Here is a 15219-nt window from a genome sequence, read left to right as displayed (position 1 = left end):
TGTCTTTGTTAGTGTTTAGACGGATATAATTTCTTACCTTATCCCTTTGAATGAGATTTACTTTTGCAATTACTTAGTCTGAGCTAAGGATTGCTATTACTGTTTTTTGTTTTGTTTTGTTTGTTTGTTTTTATTTCAACTGAAGCGTATTATAATCAGTCCAGCCTTTTACTTTTACTCTGTGTGTAACTCTGTGCTTCAAATGTGTTTTTTATAAACTACATGTTATAGTATTATAATTTTTAATGCACTCTTCTATCTATTTCCATTTTATGAGATAGTTCATCCCATTTACATTCATAGTTATAATTTTTAACTCTTTATTACTCTCCATGTTTTCTTCCCTCTGTTTATAGTATTTTCCTCCTTTTATCCACCTCCCTCAATCTATCCCCCTTCTGTTAGCCATCCTCCCTTATTTTCATCATTTACGTTTCATCGTTCTTCCTTCCCTCTCTTCTATCAGTCCCTCTTTCCCTTTACCCTCACTCTCCACTCTTCTAATAACTGAAATGGAAGACACATTTCTAAATGTGACTGAGTGTATCTGTTATTCTAGTTTTGAACCAAATCTGATGAGAGTATGAGTCCATCCCCACCTTCCTTTACTATGCTTATAATACATACTTTGTGCCTCTTCATGTGATATAATTTACCAGATACTGTCTCCCACTTCCTTCTGTCTTATTATAACCCCTACATTATTTATGTCTTTTTTTCAATCATTTCATCAAGATCAACTTAGGACTGTACCTTCAACCCAAGTGTACTCCCTATAATATTATTATAATTCTAAAGATTTATGAGAATCTTCCTCCCATATAGGGATGTAATCAGTATAATCTTACTGAAATACCAATCTTTGTCTTTTCTTCTATTTATCTTTTTATGGACCTCTTGAGTCTTCTATTTGAAGATAAAATATTCATCAACAAAGTTTTAAAGTCACCTATTTACTTAAATATCCATCTTTTCCCCTGAAAGAGTCTGCTCTGTTTTGCTCAGATTGATTCTTGGTTGTAATCCATGCTCCCTTGCATTCCAGAATATCATATTCCTGGTCTGATATTCCTTTAATGTTGATAGAACCAGGACCTATGTAATGCTGAACATGTCTCCTTTGTGATAGAATTTCTTCTTTATCATCCCTTGCAGAATTTTCCCCTTGATCTGATGATTCTAGCATGTGTTCAAAGTGCTTCTTGACATTTTCCATTTGGGATCCCTTTCTGAATTCTTTATTTTGTCCTTTGTTTCCAGGACATCAGGGCTGCTTTCTTTGACAATTTCCTGAAGAATATTATCCAGGCTCTTCATTTCATCTGGGATTTCAAGAAGTTTAATAATTTTTAAATTATCTCTCCTGGATTTATTTTCCAGGTGAGTTATTTTTTACAAATATGGTTTTTTGCATTATCTATATATTTTATTTTTAAAAATTTGGATTAAAAACTTAGTGTCTCATGGAGTCTTTAGCTTCCATTAGTCCAAGTATATTCTTCTAGGACTCATTACTTTCATTTAGATTTAAATCTATTTTTCCAATTGTTCAATTCAGTTTTTAAAGAGCTGTTTTATTTTTCTATTTACTGAATTGTCATTTTTTTTAGATTTTTTGCAAGGCGAATTGGTTTAAGTGGCTTGCCCAAGGTCACAAAGCTAGGTAATTATTAAGTGTCTGATACCGGATTTGAACCCAGGTACTCCTGACTCCAAGGCCAGTGCTTTATCCACTATGCCACCTAGCCACCTCCTGAATTGTCATTTTTGATGAAATAATTTTAGTTTTGCATTTGCCCAATTGTATTTTAAAATATTTGTTTTCTATTCTCATTTTTGTTGCAAGATATTAATTTACTGTTGCATTTCATTTCCCAACTTTTCCGTTTTATTTTTAAACTTCATTTTTAGCACTTTTAAGTAGCCTTCTTATATTTCTATGAAGGCCATCCTTATTTCCAAGTAATATTCAAGAGACCTTGCTTCTTATCTAACCTTTCTTAGTCATTTTAGGATTTGTCACTGGCTCTGTCTTAAGGTTTTTATTTTTCTTTTTGAATTGTCACCATCAGACTTTCAGTGTTGAGAACCCTAGAGGCAAAACAGTACATAATGGAAATATTATATCACTAAATGCATGCATAAATAAAATGAAGACAAGACCAATGAATTGGGCATACAACTAAAAAGTTAGAGAAAGAAAAAATAAAAATCTCAAACTAAAGACTAAATTAGAAATTCTGAAAATCAAAGGAGAAATTAATTAATGTGAAAATAAGAAAACAATTGAAAAATAAATAAAACTAAGAATTAGTTTTTTTAAAAAATACAATAAAATAGATAAACTTTTGTCAATTTGATTAGAAAAAAAATGAAAGAAGCAAACTAATTTCCAGAATCAAAAAATGAATAAAGAAAATTCACAACAAGAAGGAGGAAAATAAAGTGATAATTAAAAAAAATATTTCGTCCCACTGTATGCCAATGACTTCGATAATCTAGGTGAAATGGGTGAATATTTACAAAAATATTTTACATAGGTTAAAAGAATAAGAAATTAAGTACTTTATGTATCCCATCCCAGAAAAAGAAACTGAAGAATTCATCAATAAACTCCCTAAGAAAAAAATCTGGATGTTCAGATGGATTCAAAATTGAATTCTACTAACCTTTCAAGAAATAATTAATTTCAATTCTATAAACTATTTGAAAAAATAGGACTTCTGCCAAATTCCTTTTATCTCACCAATATAGTGCAGATACCAAACCAGGAAGAGTCAAAACAAAGAAAGAAAATTATAGACCAATTTCCCTAATGAATATGGATACAAAAATTTTAAATATTAACGAAATGATTATAGCAAATTTCACTAAGGTAATATAATATGAACAAGTAGGATTTATACCAGGAATAAAATATTGGTTCATTATTGGGAAAACTATCAGCATAATTTACCAAATCAATAATATACCTAATAGAAATTATATGATTAGATCAACTGATACAGAAAAAAAAAAAACTTTGCAAAAGCACAGCACTCCTATCAAAAACACTACAGAGAACAGGAATAAACAAAGTGTGCCTTGAAACAATAAGAAATATCTATCTAAAACCAATTATTCAATATTTTAGAAATGTTTGCATTAGCAGTGAGAGAAGAAAGTACATTGAAAGAATTTGAATAGGTAATGAAAAAAACAAAACTCACACACTTTGCAGATGATATGGTGGAATATTTAGACAATTCCAGAAAAAAACATATAAAAACATGCTTGTGACAATTAGCAATTTTAGTAAAGTTGTACGATGTAAAAGAAACCCATAAAAGTCACTAGCATTTCAATGTATTACTAGCAAGATACAGCAGCAAGAGATAGGGAAATTTCATTCCAATAAAGGTAGACAACATAAAATACTTTGAATTCTACTTTCTAAAGCAGTTTGAGAAACTCTATAGAAACAACTGTAAAACACAATTCATGCAACTAAATTAGATGGAAATAGCTGGGCAAATATCAATTCCTCCTGGGTTTACTGAGTTAAGATAATCAAAATAACAATTCTACCTATATTGAATTACTTATTCAATGCTATACTAATCAAACTTCCAAAAAACTACTGTATTGATCTAGAAAAAATAGTAAATAAATTCATATGAAGGAAAAATGGTCAAGAATATCAAGGGAAATAATGAAAAAATCAAAAGAAGGAGTCTTAGACATTCTGGATCTAAAATTATATTTTTAAACTCAGTTATCAAAACAGTTTGTATTAAGAAAAGGAGTGGTAGATCAGAAGAAAAGAAAGTAATAAAATAACTGTAGTAATCTGCTGTTTGAATTACATAAAGCTTCCAACTTCTGGGATAAGAACTCATTCTTTGATAAAAACTGCTGGGAAAAATAGAAGACTATAAAGTAGAACCTAGGTATAGACCACATCTAGCCCCCTGTACCAGAATATGCACAGGATTTAAACATAAAAGGGTTCTTATAAGACATTTAGGAGAACAAGGGCAAACTTATTTGTCAGATCTATCACAAGGGAAGCAGTTTATGACCAAAGAAAAGATAGAGAACATTATAGAAGACAAATTAATAACTGATTACATTTAGTTGAAAAGCTTTTGCACAAAGCCAATGCAACTAAGTTTATAAGAAAGCGTTAACAGAAAATATTTTTTTTATAACTAGTGTTCTTAACAAAGAAAACATTTTCTAACAAAAAGAAAAATTATTGGCAAGGTTCAAATGTTTGGGGAATGGCCTAATCTTTCTTCTTTCATTACTATGGTATATAGAGAACTGAGTCAAAGTTATAAGTAAACAGGTCACTCAAAGAAATCAAAGCCATCTATAATGATATGAAAAATTTCTCTAACCATTATTGATTAGAGAAATACAAATGAAAACATCTCTGAGGTACCAACTCATGCTTCTCAGATAGGCAAATATAATTTGAATGAATAATGATCAATATTGGAGGGGATGTAGGAGACATGGAATACTAATATATTTTTGTTGAAGTTGTGAACTGATCCAAGCTTTCTGGAGAGTAATTTGGAATTATTCCCAAAGGACAATAAATATGTGCATACTCTTTGATTCATCAATGCAACTAATAGACCTGTATCCTAAAGCGATCAGAAAAAAGGATGAAAATTCCACACCACACAAATATTCATAACAACTCCTTTTTTTCTTTTCAAAGATTTGGAAATTGAGGGGATACCCATTAATTGAATAATATTGTTTTATAAGAAATAGTGAGGGGCAGCTAGGTGGTGCAGTGGATAGAGCACCAGTCCTGGAGTCAGGAGTACCTGAGTTCAAATCCAGCCTCAGACATTTAATAATTACCTAGCTGTGTGGCCTTGCGCAAGCCACTTTACCCCATTTGCCTTGCAAAAGCTAAAAAAAATAAAATAAAATGTGAGAAATGTGACTTCAGAAAAGCCTGGAAAGCCCTACATGAATTGATACTAAGTGAAATGAGCAGACACTGAAGAATGTTATGTACAGTAACACCTATATTGAGTGATTAGCAACTAAGATGGACTTATTCATGTCAGCCAAACAATAATCATAGAAAATTTTAAGTCTTGTGAATGAAAATATCATCCATAATCAGGGTAGAAACTGTGGAATGCACATACTTTGAATGCACACTAAAGCATATTATCTGTAATTTTAAAAGTTGTTTTAATCTATTAGTTTTCTCATGGTTTTCCCACTTTTCATTTGTATTTTTCTTTAACAATATGATTAATATAATTTTTAGCATAATTGCACATGAAGAACCTATATTAGATTGTTTTCTATCATGGGGAGAATCATAGCGAGAGAGGAGGCATGGGAGGGAGGGAGAAAAATGTAAAATTGAAAGCCTTGGAAAAAATGATTCGTGAAAACTATATTGCATGTTAGGAAATAAATGAATCAAATATTTTTAAAAAAATATAATTCCTGACCTCTCCCATCTTGGCTGAAATTGTCAATGTCCATTAGTTTAGTAAGTGACTATTCAAATTGTGATGTATGAATGTGCTGTAGTACTATTGATCTGTAAGTAATCATGAATATGTGGATGTCAGAAAATCCCAGGAAGATTTGGTTGAACTGATGCAGAACGAAGTGAGCAGAACATTGTTCATATTAAGAGCAATATTGTGTGACAATCCACATTGATGACATTAACTGCTCTCAGCAGTTCAGTGTTCAAGGTTGGAAAATGCAGTCCACATCCACAGGAAAAAACAAAACAAAACAATTATGGATTCTGAGTGCATATCAGAGTGCACTATTTTGCTTTTAAAAACTGTTTTTGATTTCTTTTCCTCTCTCCTTTTTCCCTTTATTTCTCATTCATTTTTCACAACATAACTAATATGGAAATATGTTAAACATGATTGTACATCTGGAAACCATATCAGATTACTCACTGACATAAAGAGGATGGAGGAAAACAGAAAATATGGACCTCAAGTTCTTCCAAAAAACTGAATGCTGAAGACTATCTTTGCATATAAATGGAAAAATATAACAATATAATAATAAAAATGATCTCTATTCTGAAAGGGTCAATTCACCCTTTAAGTACCATTAGAAACAATCACATGCAGAGAGCAAGTTTGGCCTCCCTTGGGAGAGACAAATTATTAAAGACAAAGATTTTTTTCTCCTCATTTTTGTTAAAGGTGGCCTCATTTCAGACAAAGATTAATTGGTTATGTATATTTGTCCTTGCACTGACTAGAGGCAAGAATTGTTCTGTGTTGGTAATCCTCTTGTGAGGGATATTCCTTAGTTCCCTGGAGGGGGAGAGGCCATTCCCCAAACATTTGAACCTTGCCAATAATTTTTTAAATATTTGGATACTCAACCAGTTTTGTTTGTTTATTGAAGAACCAATCCTCCTGAGAACAAAGGAATGGAACCACAGACTCTCTACCACAATATTGAACTTATTTTTTATATGGAGCTTTGAAAATTGAAATGGAGAATATTCTGTTTCTCTATCTAAAAAATGGGAGGAATTTTATTTTATGTCTTAGATTTGTCCGGAAAAGCACTTTATGGGGTGCCATGGGGTACATTTGAATAAGTTAATTAGCATAGAGAATGTCACCACAGAAGTTTAATTTAGACACTAAATCCTCAGAAATGTTCAAGAGGCTCCCCTACTAAACAGAAGAATATGAGAAGATATTGAGGTGTGAGATATATTGAATGTAAAAGCTCCCAATTGTCATGGCTCAGACAAGTTTTACCATGTTCCTATTACATTTAAGAGTCTTGTTAAAATATAAACTGTCTTTGATTTCAGTGTGGGTAGACTCTATTGGCTGACTCCCATTCTGGAGACTTCCATGATCTGCAGGTAGAATAAAAGGTCAAAACAGGAATGTTAATTTTTTTTTTTTTAACAAAAATTTCTGTGACTTTTAGCAGTCTTAGCATAAAGAGAGTTTTCAGGTTTTCAGAATAAGGCTCTGACACAGAAGGAAACATCATTTGTTCAGGGTTTCATTTTGGTAAGTCAACACTCATTACTCTCATTTCAGTTTCTTTCTTGCAAATGTTAAGAATTATGGCCATATTAAAAGGAAAGGAGAGATACTGTTGTGCCCTCTAAACAAATGTTTGCTGGTGAAGAAGATCCAATATCCATCTTGCTTTGCTAAATATTTATAAGTATTTAAAGAATACCAGGAATAAAGTGACTATCTCATGGGCTGTTGAAATCCTTTCCTCTTGATTCTAGCTTTTCTCACCTATATCCTTTATATTTAATAATCTATCTTCATTTTGTTCAGTTTGGGTTAAATATTAAGAAACATAGTCAGTTCATAAAAATGTACAATAATATCTAGAATTTTAAAAGTACTTGGGCTGTCTCTGATTTCATTATTTGCATTTATCATCTTTGTATTTTCTTATCTATTAATCATTTAGGTAGCTAATTTTTTCATGCATCTACCTCACAAGAACCAATTCTCCATTTAAATGTATATATGGAAGAGAAGTTTCCTCTATATTGTGACTTTTGGTATAATGATTTTTTCTGTTGTTTTTTAATATAACCAAAGACTCTTCCTTCTTTTGATGCAAATAGACTTTTTTTTCTTGTTACCACATTTTCCTTGTTTCTCCTCTCTTTTACCTTTATAGTTCTGTTATTTTATGGAATAATGAATAACTTTATGACCTGTAATAACTGAATAATTTTTACTATCTCTATCCTTATTTTGTATTAATTCAAAGCAAAGAAAGGGCTTATTACAGCAATCAAAGGATCATATAATCTAAGTGCACAAAGAGACCTCAGAGGCTTCCCATTACAATCCATAAATGAATATGAATCTTGACTAAATTCCCTCCACCAAAGAGATGGCCTTTCTTTTCAGTTCTCTCATGATAGCACAACTCTATCAAGATTTCACACTCCAATTTTGAAAAGCTTTCATTTTTAGGAAGATTTTGGTAATTCAAACAGCATTCTTTCATTGAAACTGGGATCTTTGTTCATGTTTCTATTCTGTAAGGTTAACAAAAATAATAACTAATCTGTCTCATACCTATGAATACTCAAATACTGAAAGTCATAAAGGACAATGTTTCTTGTGCCCTTCAGTCAAAGTATTCCAAGATCCTTCAATTAATCCCAATATTTACTCAACTTGAGGTGACTTTTTCATGACCCTTATGATTTATTCTCCGGTTTTTAATAGAGTCCTTGAAATTTATTTACCAGAAGTTCGTATAATCTTATATATCTTCTCTACTTTAGTGGTAGTATAGCAGGTAGTGTTATAAAATGTACATATAAAGTTATACACCACAAAGATAAATACACATGTAATTATGTCACCATTCCCATTTGCTATTAAAGCATTTTGTGAAGATTAAATTTTTGCTTGTGGTGAATACAGATGCCAGTTTGCTGATTATGTAACCAAATACCTGAAGCTCAAATGGGTGAATACATGTGATGTCTGGAAAAAAAAAATTGTTATTCATTTGAACAATTGATTTTCTTCAGGGAATAGTTGAATTTTCCTACACCATATTGATGAAACCGTTTTGTAACATTTGTGCCCAATTACACAAAATGTTTTTAAGGCAATAGCGTTAAGTGGTGTGTCCAAGGCCACACATCTAGGTAGTTATTAAGTGTCTGAGGCCGGATTTGAGCTCAGGTCCTCCTGACTCCAGGGCCGGTGCTCTATCCACTGCAGCACCTAGCTGCCCTGCAATCACATATATATGCACCAAAGCCAAAAGAAACATTGAGAATGATCTTGGATCACAACACATATAAAATAACATTTTAATTTCATGGCATTACAATCTTGAATAAAAAATTATTTTTTTATTTCTTGTTTACAGATTCTAAATATACAATAAGACACAGATTCCATGTCCAAGTCATGGAAAACCAAAGCCAAGTGACTGAGTTTATTCTTCTGGGACTGACACAAAATCAAGGAGTCCAGAAAATCATATTCATCATGTTTTTGTTGTTCTACCTTGTAACTCTTGGTGGAAACCTATTTATTGTATTGACTATTACTAGCAGCCCCTCACTCTTTGCCTCCCCAATGTACTTTTTCTTGGCATTTCTGTCTTTCTTAGATGCATGTTTCTCATCAGCCATTGTTCCCAAGGTCATAGTTGATTCTTTCTATAAGAAGAAAACCATCTCCTTTGAAGGCTGCATGACTCAGGTTTTTGCATCACATTTTTTGGGTTGTGCTGAGGTCATTGTTCTCACAGCCATGGCTTATGATCGATATGTAGCCATCTGCAAACCCTTGCACTATGTGACCATCATGAGCAGGCGTACATGTTTATTCCTTGCAGGAATGGCCTGGGTGGGAGGATTCCTTCACTCTATCATCCAAATGTTGTTTATTTTACCATTACCATTCTGTGGTCCCAATGTAATCAATCACTTCATGTGTGACTTGTACCCTCTACTGAAACTGGTCTGTACTGATACTTATGGCATTGGATTTATGGTATTAGCCAACAGTGGATTTGTTTGTATTTTAATATTTTCCCTCTTACTTGTATCTTATGGGGTGATCCTATATACCTTGAGGACATATAGCACAGAAGGACGACGTAAAGCCCTGTCCACTTGTAGTTCCCATATCACAGTTGTGTTTCTGGTATTTGTGCCATGCATATTTGAGTATGTAAGGCCTCCTACTACTTTCTCCTTTGATAAGATGGTAGAAATACTTTATACTGTTTTGACACCTTTTTTGAATCCTTTCATTTATACCTTTAGAAATATGGAAGTAAAAAATGCCATGAGACAGTTCTGTCATAGCAAAGTATTTGTATTTAAACAAAAATTAGGTGGCTAGGTGGTGCAGTGGATAGAGCACCAGCCCCGGAGTCAGGAGTAGCTGAGTTCAAATCTGGCCTCAGACACTTAATAATTACCTAGCTATGTGGCCTTGGGTAAGCCACATTTACCCTGCAAAAAAAAAAACAAAAACCTAAAAAAATTAAATGCTTTTAAATAAAACTTTTATTTTTCAATAAGCATAAAAAATGACAAGGGATATTCAATATTATAGTTTCATATCAAATTTATGATGTATATACATATGTATCTAGTCTCTTCCTACTTTTCTAGTCCTCTTATTCCTCATTTGCCTTCATCTTGTCTTTGATCAAGTCACACTAGCTTGGATATTCCATCTACAAGCTGCCCCATCTTCTGATTTTAGTCACTTTCTCTTGTTCTCCACATATTTAGAATGTTCTCCACCTCATTTCTGCCTACTGGCTTTCCTGGCTTCCTTTAAGTCCTCACAAAAATCCTATTTTCTACAGGAAACATTTCCCAAACTTTCTCTATTCTAGGTCTTTCCCTCTTTTAATTGCTTTTTATCTTACATTCAACTATTTCAAACCCTTTTCTTTGCTTGCAATAATTTTATATATTTTGAAATGAGAATATTTTGAATGTTTTGATAGAGGAAACATGAACAAAGAACTTCTACATTCAAAAATTATTTTCTTTGATCTGCAGAAATATTTGAGTTACCTCAGGGCCAATCAAATTTGTGAAGTAATTTCTAACTAAAGGAAAAGAGAAAAAATTCACCTACAACAACAACAACGAAACATTTATTGCATCAAACTTCAGCCAAGGACTGACTTGAAAACAGATCAGGCTTAATTGATGATGCACCTTGGATCTGATTGTAACTTGACTGTATATAGATATGTAGATATAAAGATAAAGATAGATATAGTTATAGATAAAGATATAGATATAGATACATATATACATATATATATACAAATATATGCATACATACATATATATATATATATATATAATATGTATATAAAATTTTCTCATTGGCTAAGTCTTGGAGAATGAGAGGTCGTTCTTTGAATTCTTGGACATTGATAAGAATGCCATCCACTCTTTGTTAGACTTAAAAATGCTCTTTTTACTCTAAATACCCATTGCAGAAGTACATTTTGAAAACAGATGGATGAATCCTCACTTATTGCCACGGCACAAAAAGAATTCATCCCTTTTTCTTAAGAAACTTTAAAAAGATGAAAGTGTATATTTCATTTCATAATTAGACAACGGAGGTAACAATTTGGAGAGTTCATTCTGAACCTTCTAAGAAGGGAACTTTTAAAGACTACCTCAAAGTAATTCTTACTATTTCCTATTTTTAAACATGTTAAGCTCATATATATAAACACTTCATATAATATGTTCTTAAACTTAGAGAACTGCTCTACTTAAGCAGGTATAAATAGGGGAGGAAAAATGGCATATGTGTGATATGGTAGAATTGATCATTCCTGTTTAATTTGTCCAATGTCATGTTTTTTTTCCCTTTCTAATATATCTCAAATTTCACCTCAAGTAACCTGACTATGATCTCAGTGTTTATTGTCCTTATTTAATTTTTATTGTGGAGAATATTCCTTTATCTTCAGTATAGCATGAAGACAGAATTTAAATTTTTTTTCTAAATAGAAATCAGTATTTTACAACATGAAACCTTTTAATCCTTAGAATATGGTAAATTTATGCAACTTTTTCTCTACATGGCCAATTTCCTACATTCTGAAAGATACTTGGGGATGAACCATGGAAAAGGAGAATATCTGTGAGACTTCATTAAATGTTTGTTGAATAAGATCTAGTGTTTTCTTTGTTCATCATTGTTCTTAAACATATGACCTTATTACATAGGGGGAAGGAATAATAGAAGTAACATGTTCCTTTATGAAATGATAAAAGTATTTCTTCATATGGAGAATTTCCTCCAGATTCCTTTCCTCTCAATTGTTTTTCGGTTTTTCCAGACATTCTTCCCTTTACTCAGTATATGTATACATGCATAGATGAGATTATCTTTACCCTTGCACTTTTAATATATGTATGCTATTTCCTTCTCTCTTTGCTAAAAAAAAAAGAAATTTTGGAATCACCATCAGCATCATCATAAATTATTTAAATTTAATTTAAATTTTGAAGGTGAATAAAATAAATTATTTCATTCATTCTTCATAACAAACATTTGAGAATCTTTTTTTAATGACACAATCAAGGCTAAAATAAAGCTAGTGACTTCCCCAGGGTAAACTAGCTAATAAGTCTCTGAAGTAGGGCAGGGACTCACCTCTTTGTGATTCTATGTTGCATACTCTATCCACCACAGCAAGATTCCTTGTGGATAAATTACAAAAAACAAGATGAAATACAAGAGTATTCTCCAAATATGGAGCACCTCAACTGACTAAGAATATTAGACTCCTTACATGGTCATCATTTATAGCTACTGTTAGTTTTTCTTCTTATATAGGAAATTTAAATTAGATCATTTATACATTTGCTGAATTTTTAACTCAAATCACGGTTAGAACGCAAGACAATTCAACCTTGACATGCTTGAATGTAAAGAAAACTCTACATGTTAAGTATGTATATATATATATACATATATATATGTATATATATATACATAGAAAATTGATAATTTCTTTCTCCATTAGAAAAGTAAAAATAAAATAAGCTATATTTCATCATTACAAACATCTTATTGTGAGTTAGTGCAAAAATAAAGGCAATGAATTTTGATTACTGGTCAAGCATAATATTCTCTTATGAAAATAATATTCTATGATTTAATTATAAAAATGTTATACCTGTGAAGCCTAGTTCTAACATCTTTTCCTATAGAATAATAAACCTGTTCATTCAAACATAAGATAATTAGGCAGTTTCTTATTGTATAGTTTCCTTTAACTAGTGACTCTAAAAGCAACATTTCAAAAACTCATTGTGGTTTTATTCAGAAACATCCTACTTATAAAAGAAAGATAAATAAATTATCTTAATTATAGTTACTTTCTGTATTTACCTAGATATATTAAATGAGTTGTTTTATATAATTCTTAATATAACTATATTATATTATATGTTATCAATAAGAATTTTGCACTTAAAAGAGATTATTATGACTTCAAATTCAGGGAGGTCTTTTGCATATTGTTATACCTTTCAGTTCTTCTGTCAAAGATTCGTGCCAATGATTATTTTAATTAGAAATATTCAGAAATGATAAATATTTCCCAGGACCTGTTGGAATCACATTTCACTGCAGCAGTTTCATTACCTTGTTTATAATTTAGTTGAAATTGAAATAGATTTTGAATAAGGAAAATATGTTACAATAAGCTTTACATAATGATATAATATGAAATTAACATTTTCATATGATGGTCTCAATAAATTTTTAATAATTAAAGCCTTTGATTTATTCAATTTTCAAAATCACATGTTTATATTTCTCAAAGCGTTATCATGTTGTAAATAGCTATGGCAGAACTTGTCATTAAAATTGAATGCAATACTCATATTTTTTACCATTGAACGTTTAAACTTCAGTCTTCTATGAAGGAGATACATTAAATAATGAAGGCACAGGTGAGAATCAAAGTTTGTATTGACTTTATTTGAAGTTTTTTTACACTCATTTTTATTGTCTTTTTATGTTTTGAGATTTTTTTAGCAGTTTGAGTAAAAGACCTTTACAGTACTTATTAAGCAAATATCAGAGATGTGACCTTGAAAAGACTTTTCTTTCTGCATTCTCAATGCCAAGAAAATTGAAGTACCTTGCAATACATATTTGTTGAACTGAAAGACTGAATTTGATATTAAATGATCAATTTTTTAAATGACTAATGTGTTCGTAGCTTATAGTTTTAGGCCTGTGAACATGTAAAATTCACCTCTATTCTTTATCTACCATCACTGAATATATGAATATAAGGAGTCCTGTTGTTATAGCACTCTGTTGTTTTCTTACTTTGAAGAGATTCATCTAATTTTCCAACATGAAGGTAGAAGATAAGACCTCCAGAACACTGATGAAAGTTACTGAACATACGGACGGATAGGTGGTGTAGTGGATAAAGCACTGGCCTTGGAGTCAGGAGTACCTAGGTTCAAATCCAGTCTCAGACACTTAATAATTACCTAACTGTGTGGCCTTGGGCAAGGCACTTAACCCCATTTGCCTTGCAAAAACCTAAACAAACAAACAAACAAACAAAAAAAGAAAGTTACTGAACAGTCTAACTGTATGTAAATAAATCTGGCAATGTAAATGATATGAATGAATATTTATAAAATTTATACAATTCACATTTAAACATCTATTCAAATAATCATATGATTTATATGTTTACTATTGCTATAGTCAATTATGTTGATAATTTCCCTAATATTGAACCAACCATGCATTACACTATAAATCCTATTTGATCATAATATATTATCATAGTGATAACTTGCTGTAATCACTTGGCTAATATTTTATTTAAAAACATATTCTTACTCAATGAATTGGCCAGATACTAACGTTTGTTTAAGAAGTCAAAAGTCAAACACATAAAATCTGTTATTTTTGTTCTGCTCTGTTCTTCTCCATTCTCATCTATCAAGAAGCATTTTACATATAGAAGAAAGAAAGCCGTTAGAGAATGATAATGCAATATTTATATCTGTAGCTCTTGCAATTCTATCACTGTTCATGATTGGGGTGTGTATTAGAACTTCACATATTTGTAATGATATCCAGTCTATAGTAGAGGTCCTTATAAAGTATATTGATTTTAAATTTTTAATTATAATGTATTTTAAAGCTTTTGATAATATGCAGCAACCACTGCTATTAAAAACATGAGAAGTTTAAGAATAGTGGGAATATTCCGTAAAACAATAAACAGTATCTATCGAAAGTCATCAACAACCTCTATATATAATGGGGTCAAGCTAGAGGCATTCCCAATAAGATCAGGGGTGAAGCAAAGGTGAGTATTATCACCACTATTAATGAAAATTGTATTAGAACTTTTAGCCTCAGCATTAAGAAGAGAAAAAAAGAAATTGAAGGCAATGGAATTGGCAATGAGGAAGCAAAACTATCACTCTTTGCAGATGGTATGATGGTATACTTAGAGAATCCTAGAAAATCATGAAAAAAACTACTTGTTACAATTTGGAATTTTAGCCAAGTTGTAGAATATAAAATAAACCCACATAAATCTTCAGCATTTTTAAATATGACTAAGGAGAAATAGTAGCATGCATGAGATAGAAAGAGAAATTCTACTCAAGGTAATGGTAGACAATATAAGATACCTGGGAGTCTAGGC

At 31.3% G+C, this 15219-nt stretch overlaps 1 protein-coding gene across 1 annotated transcript in view; it reads left to right on the top strand.

Moving 5' to 3' along the window:
• LOC141519054 (olfactory receptor 4C15-like) overlaps positions 1-14155 on the top strand; it is a 35529-nt gene extending 21374 nt beyond the window's left edge. The window contains exons 2-3 of the mRNA XM_074231524.1: positions 1261-1380; positions 8890-14155. Coding sequence (XP_074087625.1) covers positions 8931-9875 — 945 coding nt within the window. The 5' untranslated portion in view covers positions 1261-1380; positions 8890-8930 and the 3' untranslated portion in view covers positions 9876-14155. The remainder of the gene's footprint in view (positions 1-1260; positions 1381-8889) is intronic.
• Positions 14156-15219: the final 1064 nt, after the last annotated feature.

The sequence above is a fragment of the Macrotis lagotis genome, chromosome 3 (genome assembly GCF_037893015.1).
Source record: "Macrotis lagotis isolate mMagLag1 chromosome 3, bilby.v1.9.chrom.fasta, whole genome shotgun sequence".
Classification (NCBI taxonomy): domain Eukaryota; kingdom Metazoa; phylum Chordata; class Mammalia; order Peramelemorphia; family Peramelidae; genus Macrotis; species Macrotis lagotis.
This window is presented reverse-complemented; position numbering and strand designations above follow the sequence as displayed.